This window comes from Nicrophorus vespilloides, unplaced genomic scaffold (genome assembly GCF_001412225.1).
Source record: "Nicrophorus vespilloides isolate i.1.1-1 unplaced genomic scaffold, Nicve_v1.0, whole genome shotgun sequence".
NCBI lineage: Eukaryota > Metazoa > Arthropoda > Insecta > Coleoptera > Silphidae > Nicrophorus > Nicrophorus vespilloides.
Window position 1 is genome coordinate 1 of NW_017098663.1, and position 27,276 is coordinate 27,276.

At 30.8% G+C, this 27,276-nt stretch overlaps 4 protein-coding genes across 5 annotated transcripts; 3 read left to right on the top strand and 1 right to left on the bottom strand.

Moving 5' to 3' along the window:
• Positions 1-6,649: 6,649 nt before the first annotated feature.
• LOC108562986 lies at positions 6,650-15,672 on the top strand (the record flags this gene model as incomplete). 2 transcript variants are annotated; one of them, XM_017921504.1, is given in 12 exon segments in its annotated part: positions 6,650-6,882; positions 6,941-7,120; positions 7,383-7,475; positions 12,400-12,809; positions 12,865-13,357; positions 13,412-13,523; positions 13,583-13,692; positions 13,749-13,815; positions 13,878-13,935; positions 14,436-15,254; positions 15,312-15,408; positions 15,470-15,672. In XM_017921504.1, coding segments are annotated over 12 exon segments (2,773 nt in total), but the record flags the coding sequence as incomplete, so codon positions are not given.
• A 381-nt stretch (positions 15,673-16,053) lies between these two features.
• LOC108562987 (1-acyl-sn-glycerol-3-phosphate acyltransferase gamma) lies at positions 16,054-18,814 on the bottom strand. The gene is made up of 7 exons (XM_017921506.1): positions 18,370-18,814; positions 18,074-18,296; positions 17,157-17,329; positions 16,936-17,097; positions 16,538-16,876; positions 16,255-16,474; positions 16,054-16,191 (listed from the first exon to the last, which is right to left on the bottom strand). The coding sequence occupies exons 2-7, from the start codon at positions 18,249-18,251 to the stop codon at positions 16,088-16,090; spliced, it is 1,176 nt and encodes a 391-aa protein (XP_017776995.1). The 5' UTR covers positions 18,252-18,296; positions 18,370-18,814; the 3' UTR covers positions 16,054-16,087.
• Positions 18,815-19,250: 436 nt separating this feature from the next.
• On the top strand, positions 19,251-23,892 carry LOC108562984. Its single transcript, XM_017921502.1, has 5 exons — positions 19,251-19,275; positions 21,837-22,026; positions 22,140-22,334; positions 22,407-22,632; positions 22,693-23,892. The coding sequence occupies exons 1-5, from the start codon at positions 19,270-19,272 to the stop codon at positions 23,843-23,845; spliced, it is 1,770 nt and encodes a 589-aa protein (XP_017776991.1). The 5' UTR covers positions 19,251-19,269; the 3' UTR covers positions 23,846-23,892.
• Positions 23,893-25,680: 1,788 nt separating this feature from the next.
• On the top strand, positions 25,681-26,619 carry LOC108562985. The gene is made up of 2 exons (XM_017921503.1): positions 25,681-25,761; positions 25,819-26,619. The coding sequence occupies exons 1-2, from the start codon at positions 25,714-25,716 to the stop codon at positions 26,530-26,532; spliced, it is 762 nt and encodes a 253-aa protein (XP_017776992.1). The 5' UTR covers positions 25,681-25,713; the 3' UTR covers positions 26,533-26,619.
• The last annotated feature ends 657 nt before the right edge of the window (positions 26,620-27,276 follow it).

Below are 27,276 nucleotides of genomic sequence, written 5' to 3' on the forward strand. Positions count from 1 at the left end.
AACGTCGCTCGTTAAGCGAGTCATTTTTCTTACAATTAATTTTACTCGTTAAGCGAAATGCTCGTTATGCGAGGTGCTCGTTAAGGAGGTTCCACTGTATTACTTCTCTTAGTGGAGGTTTCACTGTACTTTTATTTTATTAATTATAATTTTATGAAGCTATATTCACAAACCAGTTCAATAACAATTACTAAGATGATTCGTGTTGAAATTAAGTTTTATTAATAAATTTCTTCTAAATTATTATATTCACTATATATATTATCACTTAGTCCGACTTCGATCAGTCCGGGTTCACAACAGTCCGATTTGAAAAAACGAACAAAACTTTAATTGACAAAATGAAACTAAATTCTAAAATTATTTTTTTACGTCAGTTTTAAAGTCCTCGATTAGTCCGATTTCATATAGTGCGGAATCGAATACTCGCACTATGCGAGGTATTCTTGTATTGTAAATATGATTGCTAAAAAGAATAGTTTAAAGCATTAATATATAATATTATAATTCTTAATCAAGTGATAGCATACAATAAATGAAATTAACAATTTTATTGTAAAGAGGTTCTTGCGCGTTTCACTTTTATTTATACCATTTATTAGTAGCCCTCAATTACATTTGGAGCATTATTATTATTAATTGTACATTTTTTTTTTGTTCTTGGAAGAGAAAGAAAAAAAATACAGACCAGTTTCTTTTGAATAAATCGCGCACAATAGTGGTAAATGATGTGAATAAAATATTAAAAAGAAAAGTAGGTTGTTCCGGAATGTGTGTCGTCAAAAGTCCATTTTATTAAGGAAATTGCGAGAATTTTCCATTTCTAATATAGATGAATGCAATTATGTCGTTAATAAAATGCAGCGGTCTAATTGAATCATTCACATTCAAGTTCATTTCTTCTATGAAAGTAAATTTATTGAATATTGAAATGTAACGTAATTTTAGTCGTTTAGCCCAAATTATGAATTGTGTAAAGAAATTATTAACAATTGATTTTTTTTAAATCAGTCTTCATGTAATTAAAATGTTCAGTTTTATATCATAATTAATTTTACGAAATTTCTCATACAATGTTTGATTTAAATCAATTTTGAGTTTGTATATAATATAATTTTGTTTATTTCTCCTAAATTTACTCAAGACAAGTTCAATTAATTATGTTAGTTTCATCTGAAGATGTTCCAATCTGTGGTAATCAATGATATATAATTAATTAATATTGAAAAAAATCGCACATTTATGAAAATAACAGAATACTTATATCTAATTTACAATTTCCTCAGTTTTCTTCCAATTATATGACTTGCAAACTTATGTTAACTGGTTAGGTTTAATTAATTAAAAGAAAAACATATGCACATGCACATTGAGTTATGAAAACTATTAAGTTTATATTACTTTTACAAAATATATGTGACATGCAACTGTTGTCCATTCTTCTAAATATCAAATTGTGACCTAAATTGTATTTCGTACAAAATACATAGATTGTTAACAATGGGATTAAAAAAAGTCATTTAAACTAAATGGTACACAATTTTTAATTAGAATAATATTAAGTAACAAGATAATGTAATAAATCTCAAAAATTTAGTGATTATATGATTAAATGAATAAATTAATTTATAATGTGAATGTTTAAAATGATTTTTTTCCCGTTTGTATTATTATGTAATATAAATTTTGATCGACTTTCCCTAAGAACATTAATCAAACCCGTAAATAGAGTGATTGCAATTGTCTATGTACGTTCAATCCAGTTAGTTTTCACTTGAAGCAATTAATTATATTTCACCAGTTCGTTAACTTTAGTCTTTATATCAATTTACAAAGTGTGGAATAAAAAACCAACGACCACCAACTAAATGAAATGAAAGCTTCATTTGAAACAAGCCATGCATGAAATCTAGTTACTAAATTATGGCACCAATACAAGTCGTTTAAGTGTACTACTTTTGACCATCATCCGAAGACTTCCTGCATCCTTGAATCAGATGTATTTGCTTTTATTTTCAATCTAAGATAATAGTAATACACTTATATTATAATGAAAATATTCAAATCTAATCTATTTATAAAATAGTTTGTACATGATTTTTATAAATCCAGTTAATGTATGTGTGAATATGAGATTAAATGATGAGGTCTTGTGTATTTAAAGTATTTTAATTAATTAGGGTCTGTTTCCGGAACAGAGAAAAAAGGTAGAAATTAGCGTGGCCATGCAATTGATGGCCAAATGTTATCCCCACACAAACACAAAAAAAAACGTAAACATGAACCGTTCCGGTTGAACAGTGGGGCATCAAGCTACGCTCAGTTCCGGTTTAAAGACTGCTGCAAAAAGACAATTTCTCCTAGTGGTGATATAAAAATGTTATTTGTTTTATAAATGAAGACACACGTAAGTGTATTAAAATAATAAGTTAATCATATTTTTAAGTGCTAATTGTTTCCTGTTCAAACGGAATGCGTCTCTATGAATGGCATCAGTTGAAATTCATGAATTGTGTTTCTGTGGTAATTGAATAATGCATGTTTGGGGATGGTTGTAAATATAGTTTAATTGAAGTGACTACTGTATAATTTTGCGACCGTTAGAGTAAATTGCACTTTATTTGGTTTCCATTGCACAATTTTCCCTCGGCTCATGTCACGTACACCATATTAGGTGGATTCCTAACATACTGGTTGTAATCATTGAGCAATGCGCAATGTTCTCTTTAAATAAAAATACTTTAATTGAAAGGAAAATAAATGGATACGAGGATGATGATTTCGATATGCAAACTATTCTTTAATTGTGGGAATACTAACTGTCAAGTTCATGCATATACGAAATTATAATTAAACGAAACAATTTCCTAATTATATATTTACATATATGTGAATAGATATTCAAGGTAACATAAAATATAAGCATTGTAGATGCTGTATATGCTACAATGCACATAGAGTTGCCTATATCAGTTGTATGAGAATTTCAATAATTTACGTTCATTTCTGGTTTGAAATCTTATTTTGTAATATTATTGATAAAATATTGTAATTGTTCATAAATCAATTAGATTTGTTTATCTAAATTTGATAAAATATGTGAAATTTATGTTTGTTTTGAAATTTTCAAATGATTCCGCACTGATCGTATTGATGTATTATATAAATACGAACTTAACAGGATGTCAATTAAGTAGTAATTTGTCTACTGTTATTACTTTGTAATAAATATTAGTTGTCTATAAAACTATTCCGGAGAAAGGAGGGTAAAATTAATAACTGTAGAAATCGTAAATAATATTAAAGAAAGTAATAAAATTTGCAAGAGACAACAATAACCAATGGTATGAAAAGTGTGACGATCATTAAACTGCGAGCTGTATTGAATGAAGAAAAAAATCTATGCAACGAAAGTATATTCCATAATAAGTAATATTTAATAATGGGTTTTATCAAATTTGAACGAGAATTACAGGGAAATAGATGAAATCACAGTAATGTATAAATACTTACTACATTTCTTAAAAATCCAGATTTCAATTGCATTTCAATCCATTATAGCTCAAAAAAGCAGTATTTTTACAACGATTTTGAGTAATAATTTTTCATACAGTTAGACACATTTATACATGGCAGTAATTACATTTTAATGGGATAAATAAACCATTTTTTTACAATGTTCATCCGCAAATGTTAATATTCTAATTATATTTAACATAAAATATAAACTTATAAAAGTTATGTCTTTTAAAATACTATATAAAAATTTCAACAAAATTTCTAAAACAACATTATACTGTCATACAAATACTAAATATTCTAGAGCAGCGTTTCTCAACCTTTCAGCTGAGCATTCCAATTGATATGAGTATTTCACCAATTCCTTGATGACAACTGTCTTTTCGAGACCCATAAAAAAAATTAACGTCATTCAATTTTTGGTTGCAATCCATAGGTTGAGGAACGTTTTGTTACACAACTTAAATTAATAACAGTTTTTTTAAAAAAAGTAATGAACTTGAAAAATACAGGAACTTTTGCGTATCACTTCCTTCCAATTAGTTGAGTACTAAAATTTAAATACATTTGGTTAAGTTTCGAGGTTTATATAACTTAATTTGCACAAAAAGTTGGTATATCTAGAAAACTAAAAAAACACAATTTTTTTTTCTTATTGATTACGAATGAAATTAAGAATGATTTTTATTTCCATTTACCTATTTTTTTGTTATTAATCGCTATGTATGATCCAATAATTTCTTCTTCGATCCTCATCAGCATAAAACAAATTATAAAATATAATTTGCAACATCCTCGTCCCGAAGATTATCATAAAGATTTGAAAATATGCATCGATGATATCATCAATAAATTGCAATGGACACTCGCTGAAACTGTAACGACTCTTGGAATGGAAAGACATTTTTACGAACATGATGTTTCCTTTGAAATTTCAAATGGCACTGAATATTTTGTGTTAATATTTCTATTAGTATTTAAAAAAGATATGTGAATACTCTTAAGACGCGTGCGTAGAAGAAGTTCAGGTATTTTTGTTTTGGTATGCGATGTTCTATTTTTAACGCTGGTATATAATTTTTTTATAATTATTTATTTATTTGTATATAAAAACATATAATAATTACATTGAAATGTTACAGATGGCTAAATAAGAAATGATTGGATACATGTTTAATAATTTATTATTTCGTATTATATTGAGTCTCTTTTCCTCAAATAATTTTTTATTAGATCAGTCTCAATTCGTATATGGACAATTTGCAATGAAAATATATCACATTTAAAAATTTATTAATGGCGAATTCGGTATTTAGTATGCAAATATAGTACAGAGAATAATAATTAATTTAATATCATATCACATTTATCACAATTCAATTCGGATTTGAAAGGCATTTCGATGGATTTTAAAAGTCTTCGTCTATCTCCTGTATACTCATCGAGTGATTCCTCCTGCGTCTTTCCAAATCTTCGTCGAAACACATAATTTTCAAGATCACAACTTCAAATGTGCAGAGCATGAAGAGAGCCATGAAGACGTCCAGATGCGTGTCCACCGGTTTCTTCTTCATTTCGGGCGAAAACTCACTCACCAAGATCAGATTCTTGAACGAATAGAAGAACCACATGAACATAGTTAATTATGTACGCAGACTACTTTTGGCCCTTATTGTTTCCGCCTTTGTATTTGGAATAGCACTGATCACGGCGCGCAGACACTTCTGGCTAAAAACGCGAAAGAGACGAACGTGCTGCATGCGGAAAGTAAAAGTCGAGGCTTTATGCAACTCTGATACTACTCACTTTCTCGTGTAACAGTTTTATGTGGCACATCTGGTTTTCAGCAGACCACCTTATGCAATAAGCTTATTGCATGCGATGACCCCACTATACACATGTTTATTATTTGTACGAGTTGTGCTATATTTGCGACATATCTATTTACACACTGAACCACATTCAATTACATTTTTGTAACGTATATTATACTTTTAATTTAAACAAATTCAATAGATCCATCCAACACAGAGTGTCTTCAAATACCTCTTAAATTTATACAAATAAAAATGTTTACAAGGATACAATAGATTTCTTGGTGTTAGCAAAGTTTTGCAATTAACCTAATATGAAATCAGGTCATTCAAATATACACAAAGTTGTGAACTTTGCACATTTCATACTTGTTGCAAATGCACGTTATGAAATTGATCCATTCAGGAAATTTTATTTATTAAATATTATAATATTATTTTTATATTGGAAAATCTTGAGGTCAGTAGCCTTTAGCAATGATTCATGTATTTTTTATTTAGCACTTTCTTCATCTATATTTATACAAAAGATTTTTTTTCAATAATTATATTGAATACAAGTCTGCTAAAATAATAATTATTGACAATTTTAATTAAAATATATTTTGTTAGACAAGTTTTAAATGTCAATAGAAACTTTCCTATAAAATATGAAGTCAAAAAATATCATACAAATCTCTTATAAAGCCCTTTAAATCCAATATAAATCTCCTAGATATCCCATAGAAATTACTATAGAAATCCCATTCTAATTTTTAAATAGAATTTCCAATTGGTAATATATTTCCTATTGATAATAAACTTCTATATTATCAATTGATTATATTTCTATAAAATTTGTGATAAATTTCTATGGGTTTTCCAAAAATCCCTTATAATTATTTAGAAATTTCAAAGTATGCAATGGAAATTATGATAACAAAGTTTTTATTTTTACTATATTGGTTTATTATCAACTAAAAAAAATAATACAAATGTTTAAAAGAAATCATAGAAAAATATTTGTAGTAAATGAAAAAGAATATTTAGACATTCAATATAGTATGTTTTTTTTTTTATAATGAAACAATTATACTTTTATAAAACGTATAAATAAACCTCAAATGTGTCCTCTTTCTATTTACATACCGTATTTTTTTGAAGTATTTGTAAGTCTAATTGTATTAGTTTATTTTGGTACGCGTTACGTCCAACAGTTATTATATAATTGCCAAAAAGCGTGATTTGTATAACGGAATCCGTTATTCTGCAAATTCCTTACCAAAAATATATCACATTTTATATTTGCATTTACTATAGATACGCTCATGTTTCAGACATAGAAAACCTCAGACACCTTGGCACTGCTCGGTATGCGGACACCAATTCCGTTCGATCGACGGTATTCTGGAGATCGAAAAGGTGGTAACTTGCGCTAAATGCAAAAAGCGAGCATGCAAACTGAAATGCGCCAAAAGGGAACACACGGAGGAATGGATTTGTCAAATGTGTCGATCAGATTCGTGGTTTTCCAGTCTCCTGAATGCATTACAACCTAGTACGACTAAAGGTAAATGAAATATTAAATGCTGTCTATATGAAAATATTTAAATTTGATTTGTATTTAGGCTGGTATACAAAGAAGAAAATGAACCAAACGACAATTGATGAAATCGATGAGGATCTGATGGAGTTGCAGAAAAAGGAAAGAGAACAAGTGAGAGACTTCATCGAAAGATTGTTGGAAGCCTTGTTGGGAGGCGATTTGGACAGCGTCAGCGTGAAGAAACTCTACAACGACCCGAAATGTGAGTATAGTTATGGTTCATGATACGATGAAAGTCCAGTTGCTTCGACTAGACTAGGAAGACCCGAGGCGTTTGTATACATAACATGCGGTAACATACTGTTAATTCTGTCGGTCCCGAAGTGGGAGAATGTGTGGGTGTGTAATATAGTTTACATCATCTAATAAATAATAGAAGCCTGCGCTTTAGCTCTAACCCGTCCTGCATACTCATACATTTTTGTTTTTTAATCGCTAACCAAAACTAACGTTGCCTATTCCAGATGATGCTCTATTCTGCAGATATCATGATGATCTCAGCAGCGCTCTAACAGATTTAGGATCCGCATTGCATATCTCCATCGCCAATAAATGGTGTATGTATCTTTCATTAACTTTATTTTCATGCACCTCTTAATGCTTTACCACCTCATGCACCTCTTAATGCTTTTTCAGACCATAAGACGCACCCTAATTCAAAGTCGATCTCCTTACGTGGAATGGTGTATCTTATGGACCGAAAAATTCGACATTTCAATAAATATTTTATCTTGTACATGTCAATAATTAATGCGTATATTTATAGATAACCATTATCAATTCCAGCAAATTAAATAGAGCAATAACTGACCTTTAACATACAATCTTATCAACACCTTGAACATAGAGAAAAGTAACATACACATTCTCTAATTATGTCTATCAATTAAAATATAATTAATTAAATAAAAAATCACGCAAAGTGATTATTTCGTAATTGTACATAAAAACAAAATTACATTCAAAATTATGTCTATATGAGTGTTAAGACTTTCGCTTTAATAGATATTGTTTGAAATCTATTTTCTACATTGATTAACTTACGTAAGATGTGAACGGTCAATCAAATGAATCAGAAACAAAAACATTAAAACAATTAAATATAAAATTACAAGCACGTTTATTACTTTTCTTTAACTGTATATCAAAGTCGATGATCGACACTTTGCAATTATAACATGTCGTTTTCATAATAGCTTTTTCCTACAAACAATCATTCGACTTTAACCAAGGTTTTTCGATATAATTATAAATGTCTTCTCCTATTAATTATTATACATAGTTCTAAAGTTTGAATATCTACTGAATACAATGTTTGCAACATTTTATCTTTACTTATGCGTCGAAATACTTAGGGCAAATAAATTGCAAAATAAATCTTAATTGATATTGTTAATATGTACACTTTACAATATTAATTTGTCATCTGTAGATTTGAATTTGCAAAGGTCACAAGTTTCTAAAACATTTGAATTTTAACTAATGAATATATTAAAAGACGATTTTAGAAATCCAATGATAACTGGTTTAATTGTGCAACTGATGTAATGGATTACTTACAAAACAATCTAATACACTATAAATAAAATTCTAAAATCGTTCTTATCTCATCCGATAAATTTTGTCTCCAGATTATTTAATATCTCATGTTTTAAATACAATGCAGTGTTTCGATTTTTAAAACAAATCGATCGAAGAAGAAATAAAACCACTTGATTATCAAATTAATGTTACGCTCTATTGGATTATCTGCTTACCGGAAATAAAAAAGAAGCAAGAATTTTATTAGGTGCAATAAAACTGTTCTAAAAAGAAATTTACGGTCGTACGAAAATTAAAGAGAAACAAAATTGAAGAAACGAAAACAAGAATCACATCTATTACAGTGTTCCTGTTAATGCAATTACGTAGCTTTCCAATTACGTTTTTTTATGATGATCATTGTACAAAGTATTAATTTTATATAAATTAAGAAGCATCATAGAGAGAGAAAGAGAGAGAGAGAGAGAAAGAAAGAGATATGAGCAGAAAAATTGACTTGACTGAATAACCTTGTTTGTTATTCAACAGGTGCCTTGGTTGCACCTTGACCATCTTATCTGGGTAAGTCAGTTATTGACGGGAGAGTCCAGGGTACAAACGCGTTTCGCACTCGTCGCTCATCGAAACATCGGACGAAAAACATATTTTTACGTGCAATTCGGTTCTAATTTATTGGTGTGTGATTCTAAATACTACTACCGGCTTATTTGTTGCTCGCTCCTAAGGTGAATTACTAGTTCTAGAGAATCGTCGTACTGCACAATCGCAATTATTTATATTTATGTAAAAGTGTTCGTGGTTATTGCATTTTTTGTCTAGATACACGTTTATTATTACTATAGAAACATCCACTGTTCCAATCACAAATGTCTTCAAATCTTACAAATATTTTAAGTCTAAGTTTGCAAAATATTTAAGTCCAAACTAAATATATTTCATTTAAAAAAATCACTGTTTTTATGTTTTGTCGTCATTGCTTCGTGTATCAAAAAGAGAATGGATGAAACTTTTATATTGAAATTCAATTTATACGAAACTGTCTAATGGATTTTTTTAAATTTGCAAATTATTTGATCATTTGATAACATCTCTGTTATTACGTTAAATTGATTTAGTTCTTCTATAGCGTATTTTTTGTTAATAATTCAAGTTTTTTTTAACATAAATATATTTTCAATATGTAATTAACGTGTATTTTGACTCTTACATAAGTCGCTAATCGTTTTGGTATTAAATTGATTAAATGTTATCTATATTGAAACACGTTTTCTATGTAAAAGCCAATCAGCGAAAGTAATTAATATAAATTTCGCAGTAGAACAAACAGCGTATTTGTTAAAGTGTATCATTGAAACAATATTAATAAAACTAATCGCATGTACGGTGGAAATCAAATTTCGATTACTGCGCGGCGAAATTCTAACAAATGAAGCGTTAAAAATCCTTGAAATTTTTGCGAAACACACACTAGCGAATAACAAACGTAAAGCGAATCGTTTAGTCAAGTTTTACCTGATTTTCGTAACGTATGAATTATGTAAAAGGCGATTTTGTTTTAATATTAAACATGTTTTTTTGTACATCTATCGTTTCGTGCGTTCTTGCTGCAAACGTGATGATATTATTCCCATTACTTACTGATGCTTAAAACAAAAACTATTCTTTCGAATGAGAACAATTCGAATCAGTAATTGCAAATGATACTACTATATGCTGTATCTAATTAAGTAATTTCATAAATTCCATTTTGTTTTTAATTATTAAATTTCTATTAATTCGTTTCGCGAAGAAAGTTGAGCTCCTCTCCCACATTCGATTGTCTACTATGCGATCTGTTTCTTTATTTTGTTTTTGTCGTTGTTATTGTTGTTGGTCTTGATGGAGCTCATTGCGAAAGAAGCTGTTGAATGGACGAGATAAGATTTCCGGTAATCCACTTGAAAATACGTTTCTGCAAATAACGTTTACGTGTATCATATTGAACTAAAAAAAAAGCACTCGTATGAAACAATGAAAGTGTAATGTGTTATCTGGATTGTGCAGTACGATAAATTTTGAACGGTATTCAATATATCGGGCGATATTTATTAGAATACCTTTCGTTTTCAGTTGATGTTCAGTGATAGTATTTTGGTTTGCTGTGATATATTATATTTATATATAGTTGTTAAAATATTGCCAAGATCGTTGAAATGATTTCTGCGACTACGCTGACTCTATGGATTATCCTCTGTGTCATAGCATACATGCTATGCCATTACTATGAAGTCGTCCTGGGTGAGTCTAAAAAACATCTTCTGAATACTAATTACTCATAATGCTCATACATTTACATATAAACCATGTTTTCTTGATTTCGTTAATTAATTAAAATGAGTATAAACAATATATTTGACGTCAAAGGTTCAATATCCCATAACTTCAGATAATTTTTAAAACTTTTCCACGACTAAATTACAAATGTAGTTTATATTGAACATTTCGTGTATATAGTGAATCCGGATTGATTAAAGTTGGACTATGCGAGGTTTTGCTCAAATTTAACTTCATTTAATAATGTAATTATTTCATTAGTTACTTTCTTCAAATAACTAGATTTTTGTGATTAACAATAATAATTAATTAAAGCTTGTTTTAGACACGTGTTATGAAATTTCCAGCATGAAACTATATATTTCTAACTTCTCTAATTATGGTTTGCGCATTTTATATATTACCGTACTTATTATTGTCACAACTATAATCAATGTAATTATGAGAAATCGTTTTTTTTTAAATTGAAAAATCATCAAAAAAAAAGAAGCGAATCATGTTCATTCTACTAATGAAGATGATTTGCTAAAGTGACAAGTCTTAAAATGAACACAAAACAAATGGCTGAAGGACACGGCATATTTGATATTAAAATAAGAATTAAACTTTTGAACAGTTATAGCTACTACTACTACTACTATGAATATTTTAATTACAAAATATGCTAGTAGTAATAATAAAATCATTAATAATTAATTTATAATTGCTCAATAAATCTTATTAGTTGTCTTAGGTCATTATTGTTGTGCAATAATGAGTTGTATGTATCGATAAATTCTATTTCTGTATATACAGTAAGATTTCGTTTAGCGCTTAAGTTGTGACAAGCGTTAAACAAAACAACATTAAACGAAGTCACATTAACAGAAAGCAAATAGGTAAATTTTGAGCGCTAAATAAGTTCTCTTCGCACAAATAATATTTATATAGAAATGATTCAATCTGCTTCTATTTTAACGAAATAAGTATTTTTATATTATTGTTATTATAAGGATGAAGAAAACGACACATTCTAATAGTAGAAAATTAACCTTCTTTCTTACCAATCTCTCATTTTAATAATTGGAACAAAACTAATCTTGCTTTATGAACAGTCATCATTTTAGATTTATTAAGTTAAAGAACTTTCTCATCATTAATTATGTTTAAGAAAGTTGAAATTTCTTTAAGAATAAGTTGCATTTAGTCTGTATTAAAATGATTACATTTTATAACTACTCAAAATGTACTTTAGAACATATTTTATAAAATCATTATCGCACATATTAACAGTAAAATTAATTAATATTTCGAAATGTTTATTTTTGTGTTTCTTGCTTTTTCATTAATTAAATATGAGTAATAGATGTTGCAACTAATCAAATATTATTACAAATGACTGTTTTAAACAAACAACTTTTAAATTTATTAGTATAATATGTATCTCTCACGATTATTGCTTGTTATTTGCTAGTATGTTGTTGTGGTTGTTTCATTTATGATAATTTGATGATGGAATAATAATCTGTATTTATATTGTCTTTGAGTTCTTTACATTCTAGAATGTAATAGCAAATAAATGTGTAATTACATAATTTATTTGTTTTGCAAATGTTTGCATATGTTCACTATTTGATTTTGTCGTAGATCTGCCGATAACTGGACAATCACCATGCTCAGCACACGCAACATTGAAGCTTTTAATTCAAAAGTTAATCGAAGATGCTGCCGGTTTACCAAAAATGCCAAAATTACCTGACCATCCGGCATCTCCGGATGACACAGGCGATAGGACATACGAGGATCTTCTGGCAACGGCTGTCGTAAATAAGGTGATTCAAAATTACCAAGAAGAAGTTCCATCCTCGGCTGGAAGTATTTCGAGCAGAGCTTCGACCAGTTCCAGAAAAAACTGCGATAAGGAGTACTTCTTTGGTGAACGAAACTTGGAACCGAAACGGAGATACGATGATACTTCTTCAGTTTCGAGCATGGACGACCTACGCAGCGAACCGTACACCTCGGCTCCCAAGTACTTCGACAGAAGTCCACTTGTTGTAATTATAAATTACTCTTCTTCATTTGCTTTGATAATAACTAACTAATTTTTAGTCTAAACAACATACAGATGTCTCTTCAACAGAAGACGATATTTTAGATGATGAAGAATTCGACACTCGTAGCGTTCGGGACAACAATTGGCAGGAGAATTGGCATTTGAGAAAGAGGAAGTTGAATGGAACTTCTTCACCTGCACCTGTTCCAATGTTTGTACCGAATTCGAACGTCGATGCCAAAGTATTGATTGGCGATCGAGTGATTGAAGATACATCAGATTTATCGGATGCGGGCTCGGATTTCGGTGATTCCGTCGAACCGTCCAGCTTGAATTCGCATCTGGTCAATTCAAGAACTTTGATCGGCGGAAGAAATCCAATTGAAAGTATCGTGGCCAAAGCTGAGTCGATTTCCGATGATGGAAGTACCGATGACTCTGACCTCATTAAGGAAAAGGAAGATATAGTTCAACAGTTTACTAGTTTAGAAAACACAAGGGAGGAGGACATCGCTCAGATTGCAAATGAAGTTTTACTCAATCAACAAAGTATGATGAGGAATTTGGTTTTGTTGTGAATTTAATAATTTGGTTTAATTTTAGACCTTCAAGAACCCTTGGAAACGTACGATAGTAATATTGAACAAGATTCCGAGTACACGGAGAAATATGCCACGTTACCAAGAACTATTGTTCTACCACAAGCGTTGCCAAGGTAAATAAACTTTAACATGGAATAAAGTAATTTTATAACATTTGTAATTTTTTGTTCAGAAAAGCAAAGATTATTGATCAATCCGAGCACGTTTTGGAGTACAATAATTGCGATAACGTTGATAGCGGTGTAACTTCTGATGAAGATGACAAACATAAGAACGCAGAAGGTATGAGAACTTAAAGACATTGTTTATTAAGATATTAAATATCATGTAATTTACAGAGCGTTTTAAAAATACCATTTACGAACGCAGATGTAGCAATAAAAGTAGACCTCAGGTGTACGGACTGTAAGTAACCATAACGTTTTTGTTGTACAGATTTTTTTATATTGTTACATGTTATTGTTTAGATTGGAGAATGAAGAATTTAAACAAGTTAATACACCTTCACTTCCAAGTTCAACCGAGGTAAGTCTGTCAGATATTGAAGAGCTATGCACATACAATAGTTTGCCAAGAAGATTGTTCTCGTCCAAAAATGCGAGCAAGCATTTCGTCACAAACCCTTTAATGCATTTCTCCGATGACCAAAGCATGTTATTCTGAAAGTCTTGTACACGTGCCCCTCGAAAAATTTGTACATACTTGTACTTTTGTATTGTTTATATGTTAACCTGAGTGTATATATTCGCATGGTATACAGATTATTGAGTATTGTTGATATTGTATTTATATTTGAATAAAAGAGTAAATTTGAACGGTCCATAATATGTAATAATCGGCCTTAAAAATGTTCGACGATGGGTAAGTCTGATTATTAATTCTATTAATTAACAATCTAGATCTAGACTTAAGCCAATACTAATAATACTCAATGCTTTCGTGCTTATTAGGGTATACATGGTAGTTGTTTGTAATTGTCGTGTTTAACTTGTGTTTAAAATCAAAGTTATTGTGTTTTTATTTAGATTCCTACCGAAGCATTGGTTGATGTAAGCTACGTGGATGACGTGAAAGAAACACCTTTGGAGTCCCCAATCAAACCAGAAGAGCAAAGCTTATTCAAAGCTGTACCTGTTATTATCACAGATGAAACAGATGTGGAATCTTCCATAGAACCAGCCACGCCAACCAGATCAAACCAATTGGACTTATCTAGCGATTCTGACAGCATAGAACGCACTTACAACATACCTTCCGGACAGATTTTGAAGAAAGGCCAAGCAACAAACGATTTCCTGTCATTCAACACAAACCCTGACGTTCTTAAACATCCCAGAGATTTCGACGAGAATCACAACACGTTCGTCGATGAACAAATTAATGTACCATTCATCACCACCAATTTGAATCATTTTAAACTAGTAGATGAAATCGCAAATGAAACGCCAGAGCAATATAAAGAGGAACCGATTTCACCTCCAGCGGATTTCAAAAATTTACATCCCGATAGCAACTGTGATAACTTTCAACCTATCAGGCGATGCGTTTCCGAAAATCTGTTAGCTAATAACAGTTGCGATATTAGCAAGGAAGAAGTCACGCAATCGGTGGAGGATTTATCGGTGGAAATCGACGATTTAAAAAAGAACCAACCGGTCAAGAAGTTGGTTAAATCATTTTCCGAGATCTATCCAAACCTTAAATCGCCAGGTAAATTTAATGAGAGTAAACCCAACTTATTGAACTACGAAGGGAATGAAAACGAAATCGAAATACAGGAGAAGCAAGAAGACGGAACTTCTGAAATTCCATCTGTTAACGCAATGAAGAGCCTTTTCGAAAAGGTATAATAGTATAATCTAGTAAATATGAGGTTTTCTAATGCTACTTTTATTCTACAGCCCAATCTAACAAAGCCGGAAGTTTATAGTCTAACCGCTAGAAGTATTCCAAAGAAATTCCGACAGGAATTGAAGAAAGACAATTGCACAGCTACAGGTGTGTGCAACATATTAATCTAGTTATGAATCAATTGTTAAAACTGTATTTCTACTTTCAGCTGAAAGCGATACCTTGTATAAAGAAGAAACGACATCAACTGAAGTGCCATTCCCTACAGCCAAGAGCAAAATTCAGTATTATGAGAACTTAATCCGTTAATTATTTTATTGTTGATTTTATAATTTTATTTGCAAACGTAATTAGTCTACCAAAGAATTAAGATATTATATACATTGGATCAAATTAAACTGAAAATGTTGTATTATTTGAAATTGATTTATTTAAAAAAAATATAAATTACGTTTTATAGTGATTTTATTAATTTAAAGAGTTTTTGTTTAATTGTAAACGTTGTGTTTATATGAATTTAAGGTAATTATTAGAATAAGAGAAACGCGCAGAAATGTAGGAAATTAACAACATTCATATTTATTTACTCTGATACAATAATTTTTACAAACATGTATAAATATAATTTTACTTCTCGTTTTTTTTTTATATCGTACAAATATTTTACTCTAAATATCTTTATAAATACATTTACTCACAATATATTATTATAAATAAAAAGGTTTGTTGTAAAATGGAAGAAAATAGATCACATATATATAAATTCAAATAATGTTACATCTTATATTACAAAATATATGCTAAATATATATATATATAATTTCCATCAATTATCCTTTTTAATTGTTGTTGCGTTTTGTGCTGTTCCGCCGTACGATGATTGCTTGCTAATTTTCGACATGCCAATTGATCTATTTAAAAGACAGTAAACTGAAAGAAATGATTACATCGTAAATTGATTGTTCTCCGATAGTGGTAAATTGCGATACTTACAAATGAGGAGAATTCCAGCTCCGATGCAGAAATAAATCATTTGTCCGCTAAATAAGAGTCGAATCAAGTAATAAATCATTGGACACAGAATAGTGATCATCCACATGACCATATTGATCAAAGGATGAAGACGTCTCGGCAAACTAAAACCTTCGACGCGTTCAACGCCCGAAGTTTCAAAGAAATCACCGGTTTTAACAAAGCTTTCCTTCATCTGATCCTGAAATTTATGAAAAATTTATGGATTAGTTATAATTGAAATATGATTAGGTAATTATCGTACCTTTTTCTGGAATAACTCTCTGATGAAGTTATCCTGATCAGCTTCAGATTCTGGTACTTCTTCTAGAGGGATACGTTTCATATACATATGTGCTGTTACAGCTTTGCCATGGAGCATACTTGTAATTGTAGGCTTAACTGAGTCATTCTCGTCAAAAGCTACAATAATATCGTAAACAGCCGGCACCTTGCCGTGCATCGGAGGTAAACTAGTGACAAAGCCTCGTGTGCGTGGTTGCAAATGATATTTTAACTGTTTGTAATTTCTTTCCGTAGCGAATTGCTCCGACGCTTTGTGCTTGCTTTGAGAAAACCTGGTTCCTTCTGGGAAGAGCAACAGCTACGAATAAAAACAATCAAAACACTTTCAAAGAACGTTTGTAATTTTTAGATACTAACCCACATTGGATCAGGGTGATCAGCAAGTTCTCCGACTTGCTTATGAATGTTTGCCCTGTCTTTCTCATAAGACCTCTCCAAGAATACAAATTCGGAAAACTTCCAACACCATCCGAGCACCGGGAGATATTGGATCACTTTTTTCGCGTACGCCTTGCAGTTCTGAAATATACGATGTTATTATTATTTACTTCTAAGTGATTCAATATTTGAGAACTTACGCCCAACATGTTAATTCGGTCACAGGTCATCCATCCAATGAGCCAGTCAATTTCATATGTATGGTTCATTATACAACAGGCATGCTCCTTGCCCCAATATTGGTCAAAATCATTTTTGTCAATGTAAAGGATGATTTTTGAATTTGACCACCAATCGCCCATAAATACCAATTCTTCAAAAAAAGAGACACACACATTAGTTTCTTTTTCAATTATTACATGCTCGTAAATATAAATTTAATATTTTTAGCACATTCAAAAATAATGATATTTTTTTACAAATCTTTATTACAACCAAAGTCGTTCGGTCCATTATTATTTTTATTAATTATTTAAAGCAGTTGGTATTTAAAGTAGTTTAAAGTTATTGCAAAATCAAGTATCAACAATAAATGACATATCACTTTTAACTAAAAATACAAATATACAATCTAGATAGTCTAATAGTTACTGGGACTAAAGTTTCCTACTTGACATTAATTAAAATTTATCCTTGATCTTTGATACTCTATTGAAGTGTTTATCAGAATTGATTATGAATTGATAGCTCATATTACTTGCAAAACATAAATTATGAAATTTAAATGAAACATGAGAATTAATTCTTTGTTATGATAAATATTTGGAATATTTTATCAGCACCAAGAATAAACAAAAAATGACTCACTTTACAAATAAAAATAAAAGTGATAAACATGTTTATAAACAAGATGTGTATGAGAGTGTAAATATCATGTAAGCTATGATTAATGAATGTTAATTACTATTATTTTCATGTCTAAAATTATATCTAAGCAAATTAGTTTATAAATGGAATTGTTTGTTTCATTTACCCCCCAATGATAATTTAATTGAAATAAATTAGTACACAAATGGGTTCCACTTAAAATCAAAATAAAAGAGTTAAGAGTACTTACGTGAGTACAAAGAACAGCACAGATAATAATTTAACTTCCGATAAAGGGTTTTGTTGATCTTATGCACTGTATAGTATAAGATACATTGCATAGTGTTTATTATTAATCCGGATGTGAAGTAAGAAATGGCAAAGAGTAGGTGTATCAGTCTGGATCTTTTAAAAACCTTCATGTCCATCTTTATGGTGTTCTGGATGTCTGGAAGTCAGGATAAAAATGAAGTCTGAAACAGAAGTATAGAAACGCGTTAATATTAATGCGACTATTGGGTTCGGTAATTGCTGCGGTGGACGCACTTCCTTATTATGGAATAAATAATTAATCCATTCCGCTGTTGCACTGTGGATGGAAGCTAGATGTAATGCACTTCAGGATCACTTCCCTCACTGTACTGTCATATTTTTAGCCGGGTGTATTAATACATATGCACAATGCGCACAACAACAATGTCAGGACAATTCTGAGATAAAACGCAACAACAAACTGTGCTGTCTCTGTACATGTATGGCGTAGCGTGTACAATTTCCTTCACTATTCTTTCTATCTATGCAACAAGCTTGCTTCACCAATTGCTTCTTATATATCATGTACGTAAATATGTTTATGCAACTGAAACTACATATACACATCGAATGACAGAATTTCAGGCAATTTCAGGTATCAAATATCGACTGTCCTCTGAAGAACCTTCGTATCGTATTTTCCTCAAGATGGCGGTAATTTTTGTTTGGAAAGTTTTACACCACAAAATGCTAATAATAAAGAAAGAAAACAAACAAATAAAACATTACATAAACAAATTACATTTTAATTATTTATATTCATAGTACAATAATAATGAAATAATATTTGTTTTACTTATACACTTAAAAATAAGTAATCATTCTTAGATTAGTCCCAAAGTAGTTACGCTCTTGATAAAAATAGTTATTGAGTATTAGTTTAAATCATAAATTTCGATATAAGTAAATATAATTGTAATATGTTCAAATTCATTCCAAATAAATTATTATTTATAATATTTATAAATTTAAATTAATGAATATATTAACTGTCCTTTTATATAAAACTAATTATAATTTATTTTTCTCGTTATCATTCTATATTATATATATGTAGAACATTATAGAACACATTAGATAACATGTTTGTATGTATATATTAAACAACACTTAAAGTTTCATCGGTGATGATTAATGCAGGTATGAAAACGTTATCGATATAACCTTGTTCTAGAATAAGCTAAAATAATTTATAATTGTTTCATTTACCTAAAACGTGTGAATAAATTTTTCAATATAAATGGAATAAATGTAGCTTATTCTACTAAACTAAATAATTATATAATATATTAGAAGTTTCCATCCATTACTATTTTTAGTCGTATTAAAAGTCTCCCACGTATGTTTACTTACATTCTTATGCCTTATATTATCACTTCATTATTTACCAACATTTGATATCTTCTAAGTACAAAATTCGTCTTTGTTTTTTGTATCAATATTTCATCATTAATAAGTTCATTGAATTTTTTAAATTTGTGCCATATATTTCTACTAGATAAATACAATCCTATATAAATACAACCTTTTCAAATATAGATATGAATGGCATGTGTTGCCTAATAGGCAAACTTGGCATTTCACCAGAAGATAAGTCGATTCTGAATGAATGAATGAATCTTGCACTAAATTTTAGCTCTGGTCTTGGAAATACGAATCTTCCATATTTTAATAAATTCTTCAGTTTAGAATTTTTGTTTGTCAATTTGTATAAATTGTTGAATGTTTATTTAATAAATTATTATTTATAATTTTATAATGAAATTATATAGAAATCAAAGTCTATACAAAGTTTTCATTTTCGATTGATATGCAAGATAACAATTAAGGATTATCTAAATAACGTAAATTGATTTCGTTTCTTTTTTTTATTGCGAATGAAAATCAATAATATTATCGAAATTGTGGTATTTAATGTTATTGGTGTCATGTGGTTGATATAAGCAAGGTCAAGTCAAGTCAACAATAATGTTTATAGCTCAAATTATGTATTACAGATAAGATACCAATTTATACAAAAGAACATTAAAAGAAGTCGTAGTTTGCATTCGATTAAAAATAACTAAAAGCAAAATCAAGTTGCAGCAAAGTGTTGTTATGAAGAAAGAACAATTAAACTTAATAAGTTTTTGCAATAATGTCCAATTCTAATTTTAGATTGAATTTATATAAAAAATGTATTTTTGTGTTTAGAATTTGAATTCAAAATCAGTAGAATTCTTTGTTGAAATAGATTGTCCTGTCCCAGGGATGGTTTTCTGGACACTGTGGGATATCTTCTTCTGTTGTGGTTGTGGAGTCTCAGTTGTTGGGAATTTAATTAAATTCTTTTGGTTTTACATAACTTTATTTGTTATTCTTATAAGACTATGTTCATCTTTAAAGGTTTTATTGAGACTACTTCTAAATACTTATTGTACTTACAAAGTGTAATAATAATGGTTGGACACAACAACATTTCAAAAATGCTTTTATTATATAATATATTGCATTGAACACTTGGTTAGTTAAATTAATAACATTTGATTCGGTGAATTCCTTTAATATAAATATACCAGACAACTTCTTAGCTTGCAATTTTTGAAATAATTATCTAATATTAGTAATATATTATTAATATTTGAAAGTGAATGTTATTATGTCCTGATTATTTCAATTGAGTAATGCAGCGGTGAAATGACAATAGAAGCATTACGATTAATTAATTATCGCATAAATTCACAAAATCATGTGAGACTCTTTGTTCATTCACCTTGATTCCAGTTTGAAATTTTATTGAACTTAATTAATCTTTTGTTTGTGCAATTAATTTCATCGTCTAATTGAAATTAGTATAACTCAAGGATCGGCGTTTTTTTTTACATATTAAGGAGAATTGTTGGCCTTTCTTTCGGTTCAATGTAATACAAATTAACAATAAAGCAGTATAGTTTTGTATAATGAATATATAGATAGAATCTTGCGGTAATTTTTTATTTGAAAATGACAAATATTGTCGAAAAAACGGTGGTGCTGCAGATGGATATCTTCAAATAATTTTAGGTCCGAACAAAAGAAGTGTATTATAAAGTACATCCTGCATGATTCGCACTGTTGTTTTCAAACGAGCAGCGAATAAATCTCGAAAGAGCCCCGGGCGGAGGAACCCATCAGGAGAGTGTCTTAATTGCGTGCACCAGACCGTGCAGAGATGAGGCAAAAAAAAATTAATAGGAATCGAGCAAAGGACATCTCAATGGGATCTTTACGCTAGAACTATCGCATGTATGCGCATACATTATTACAGCAGCCTCGCCAAATACTTCCCATCATTCATTTGGACCTTTGGGAAGATTCGTTTGGATCCTTGCTAATATCCTATTCCACCACCTCCACGCATCCTCCTATATATACCTAGATCACCGAAAAAATAGTCAACAGTCGAAAAAGTGTTGTGTCTGTGTTCTTTAGTAATTCGCGAATTCGTTTAATTGAATTCTTGGAACAATGCGTTTCTACGATGTGAGTACTCCAAGTGAACCCTAAAAGTGACTTCCACATATGGGATTATAATTTTACACTTAAACCAATCAAATACACATTTTGCTTATACCTAAATTGTGAAGAGCAAAAAGCTGTTCAAGTTTATAGGATTAGATCTTTTCTTAAACTAATACCAAAATTTTGCAAACAAATACAGTAATTGCTGTTTTTCTTATCAGGTGTCTTCTATTTTCGTATTGGTAATGGCAACATTATCAACGAAACTTGTTTCATCTGAAGACTATAATGTTCAACAAGTTGATGGTTCCTACGAGTTTGGGTATGATGGAAAGGATTCGTTTCATCATAGCAAAGCTAATAGGAAAAATGTTGTTCGTGGAGAATTTGGAGGAAGGAATCCCCAAACAGGTACATTATTAATAATTACAATTAAACGATTTTTTATTGTTTAAAACTTAAAAATCTTATCAATATTTTGTAAATAAAGGTATTCATATTAGTTAATAATAATAAATTATTAGGTGGAGTCGATGTGACATCTTATACTGCCGGACCGAGAGGATACAGACCTCGAGGAAAAAATATCGTACGAAAATTCGATCAGAATCAAAACGGGCCAAGGCCAATCGGGTCACGAGACGACCCGTACTTCGATCCGAACGAAGATCCCAGCTACAATTTTTCTTTCAAAACCAGGACTTACTCACGAACTGAAGGTTTGTTGGTGAAATTTTATGAAATACAATAGGAATTAAATAATCTGTTCTTTTTTAAAATTATTTGTATAGGTGCAAATAGAAGGGGAGATGTAACTGGAAAATACACGTACGTCGATGATGTCGGTGAAAGACATAACGTGGAATACATCGCGGGAAAGAATACAGGATTCCACGTGAAGACTCCATTCCCTGACTCCAATCCCAGATCTTATGGACCACTTTTCTTCAACGGAAGAGGACGACCATTGCCCAGGGGACGCACTTCAATTCAACGTGGTCTCGATGGAAGTTACAGGTAATGTTTAATGTTCTACTATCAATCAAATTAGTTACTAATGGTTTTCGTATTATTTAGATTCGTATCCGCTGGACCAGATCAGAGACGTACTGAAACGAGTGATGCCAGTGGGAATGTTAGAGGATCATACACTTACTTGGATGATAAAGGTGTGCAACATTCGGTGCATTATATTGCCGGACCAAATATCGGTTATAGAGTATTGAAGAACGTGAAGGGACCTCATTTACCCACAGTTTATCCATTCGCCGGCCAAAATATTGTACCATCAGACTTTTACGATTATTTAGATAAGAATACTCAAACCGATATCTTCGACACTGCCGCCAGTGGAAGACCGAAACCCGTCAATAATGGAAACAAATATAATCCCAACGACGATACATTAAATTTCGATGATGATAAACCGAATAGAAAACCTTTTGGCGGTTTCAATAAGCCTACTTACGAAGACGACGGAGAAGATATTAGTGATATTGATCATTTATTTAAAAATCCTGGAAATAAACCGAGCGCCAGCAATAACAATCCGTCGAGCACTTTGGGAAACGATGATTCCGTTGCAGATGACGCTGATGATGGTGATGATGATGATCTGTTTAGCCCAAATGCCCAAAAACCTAGCTACAAACCGAGACCATCGCAAAAGCCAATTTCAAGACCGCAAAAGCCAATTTCAAGACCGCAAAATAATAAACCCAATTATGATTTGGATAATAATGATGATGATGATAGTTTGGACTCTGATTTTGGATTATTCGGATCGTCTTCCAACTCTTACAAACCAAAACCCACAGCCTCAAAACCTGCCCAAAGACCTCAAAAACCAAAACCTAGTTACAATGATTACGGTAATGGAGGAGATGATGATGATAACAATTCAAAAGATTTTGGCCTTTTTGGATCAACTTCGAGTAGCACCCATAAACCGCCGACCCTGAGTATATCCAGTGATAGAAATAACAACAAACAGCACACGATTGTAACGAACATTGGTGACACTTTATTCACCGTTCCTCCAGGTGTTTCTGTACAGGCCCACGTGCAATCCATAGATCTCTTCCCCTACGAGTCCAAGGTACCTTCCCCCAGTGATATATTTCGCGCAGAGGTGAGTTCAAAATTGACCCAAAGAAAAGCAGAACTCGAGATCACAACAGTTCCATCCGCCACGGAAACAACGCCCGTTGATATCACGACGACGAAATAGGACGAACATAATGAAAACACAATTGAATGATCTTCGCGTTTATGTAAATTAAGTGCAATATAAATAAAATTAATTTATTTAATTAAGAAAATTATAAGTTACCTTTTCCACTCTATTCAAATTTGAATTGAACAATTGCGCGATGCACGGATGTTGATAGCAAGAAAAAGCAAGGTCCTCCCCGTATTTACTTACGCCACTTAAGAAACCCACGGATTCTGCTTCGATCTTAACAGCTAAATAAGACAACGATCTCGTAATTACCTTTCAATTACCCGCACTTCATTATCTTGAAGCCGTAGGTAATTACGAAACGAAAGGTTGCGCAAAAGAAGAGATGTTCAGAACAAGCAACGGAAATTCTAATTGTTCTTCTCTTCATAATCGATATTGCTGATTGCGAAATCAACAGAACGAAAAGATGTAAACCATTTCGAAATTTTGTATGCTTTCAGTTTCATAAATGAGGGACAACTTCCCATTTCAATTAATCAACGCATTCCGAAGAAAACTTCTTCTATATTCTTATTGGTCGTTCGAAAAAAGAATCACGCGTCCGAACGAACTGTATTTTCCTTCGTACTGAATTATTGAACAACATCGATCTTCGATGCGAACTTTGGAAAAGGAAAAAATAAAAAGAGAGAGTGTATTTGACAATATTGATGGGTGTAATTAACATGTAGGTGACTTATTAGCAGAGATCCTCAAGTTCAATGACTTCCACTTGCAATGTCAAGGCTCAAGACCCGTGCTGAGATAGTAGCTACTAGCATTTATCTTATTATCAACGCTTCTTATATACGTATGTATGTGGTGAGTGCGTCTCGTTGAGAATCCACTTGCTGCACTCGTCTTTACCTTTAGCAGTTTACAGAAAGCGTGCAAAAAGCAAATAAACAATGAAAAGAGGAGGAAATTACAGGATAAATACAAAACGACAGCACAAATAAAATCGTTTACCTTTAACAGCTTTCAGACTTCGAATGCTTTTATTTTTAATTGAGTCTCGATGGAATGTATTAATATTTAATTGGTAATTATTGCATTGATGTATTTCACTTCTTAAACGAATAACATCTAACTACTGCAGTTCATTCGAAATATTTCTTCTGGAAACATTACAATTTAATAGATAAGTTACATATCTCAAGAAATATTCATACATTAAATTAAAGCCATTTTTTTCAAGAAATTCCTCGTATTGACATTAGGAAAATTTACAGCTAATCAACGATACTCGGGACATTACAATTGAAACATGGCCAGTGTTCTAAAGACTAATAAAGAAATTAATTAGTGCATGCTAATACCAAAGAACATATGTAAAAATATACAATTTCAATAGTATCATAATTCCATGATTGATAATTGATAATTGAATAAACCTATAATACAATAATGAAATAACAAAATTTAGTTATGGTTATAAAATTATTTAATTTGGAAAAGTAAGAATTATTTTGATTTTTGGCAAGTTACAATAAAATACAAATTGAAGAAAATATACATTTATTACAAAACTTTACAAGACTAGATGAATTATTACATATATAATGCTATAAGATATTGAATGTTGTAAAATATTTAATAATTTATTTCATATATTTCCACTGGAAACTTAATTACACTTGAAGTTAGAATTGTGGAACACAAATATGTATTATCAGTATTTACATGCATTTTTAATTCAGATTAGACACAAAAAAAGAAATTTCTCAAGTGCGTGCAATACTATGCAAATAGAACAATATTTTTGTAATTATCACTATTATGATATTATCGTTTGCTATTGCTGATAAACATATTTTTTTTTATGAAATCGTATATAAGTCGCATGTCTCTTAGAATAAATCAAAGTTGCTAAAATGTTCAAGAAATTCCTATTCGTCGCTTTGGCAATCCTTGCCTTGCAAGTAAGTATCATCAATAATATAGTTAATTAGGTTAATTAATGTTGTAATTGTTATTAGGGAACCGTGCAATCCGAGGAACGCGATACCAGCCGTGGACTCGTCGAACAAATCGAAAAGGCTTTGGAAAACTTAAAGAAAATCATTGAGAATGCCGTCAACAGTGCTTTGGAACAATTCGAAAACGTCTTCAACAAACTTCTCGACACCGCTAAGGGAATCATTCTGGAAGCGACCGGTGTTCTGAACAAGATGGCAGAAGACGCTTTGGAATTGATCCGCAGTATTGTTGGAGACGCTTCAAACAATGGAATCGATGCCACCAAATGTCTGTTGGGAAATGAGGAGAAAATCATCAGCATCCCCGATGAATTCCTTAGACAAATCACCGAATGCGTTGATGAAAATATCAAGACCGCAAGGACTATCATCGATGAGGCTATTGATATTGTTAAAGCTAAACTGAACATCTTATCTCAATTGGAGAAGAAGGCGAAAGAGTGCGGTATTGGAATTGGTGCTTTGCCTTGTCTCGGCAAAGTCCTTGCTGAAATTGGCATTCAAATCCTGCAGCTGCCAGTCCAGATCGCTGAACACGTTGCCAACATTCTGAACATCGTTGGAAATATTGCAAAGAGCGTCACCGAATGCTCTGTGAATTCGATCGCCGGTGCAGGAGTTCAAATCGCTTCCATTATTTCCGAAGTCAAGGAATGCGTGGAGAAGGCGGTTGAAGAGAACAAACCCGCCGAACCCAAATACATGATGCATTGAAACTCACTGCCTATCGACATTTGAGAATATTATTTCTGGAAGAAAAAGAAAATAACGATATGAATATACAATAAAATTAATTCGAAATGCAAAACAAAATTTATTTTTAATATCCTTAATGATCCTTATTTCCTACATTTTCAATTAAGAATTAAAATGGTATTCTTTTATATTATCAAATATGTTTATATGAAAATACAAAAAAAAAATCATCTTATATACAATGTGAAATTACATTATAAAACTCTTGACTCTTTTACGTAAATCAGAATCATTTTCACTAAATAAAGTTATATCGAAACTTCGTTATCAGAAGTAACGTTAACTAAAGTATGACTGTATAACCAATGTATAATAATGCAGAAAGTCCGTGGCGAATAGCCCTTTGTATCTTTTTTTTTTTAATTTATTTATAAATATTTATTAAATATATAGTTCAATCACGTTCGAGAAAATCTAATTTCTGTGCACGCAAATTTCAATTGTATTGTAATGATAGTGTATTCATTTCCACTGTCAATCATTGAAACAAAGAGCACATTTATATAACGTTTGTTATTAAAATATAAAAGAAATTTAGAAATGGTCTTTCATAACACAACACGATATATGTGTTGAATATTTGATTATTAACTATTATTTTTGTAAAATATAAAGTAAAAACAATAATATCTATACTTTAAGCACGTTCTTAAAGTGTGTGTTTCTATATATAAATTAAGTGGAATCAATTATACTTTATTT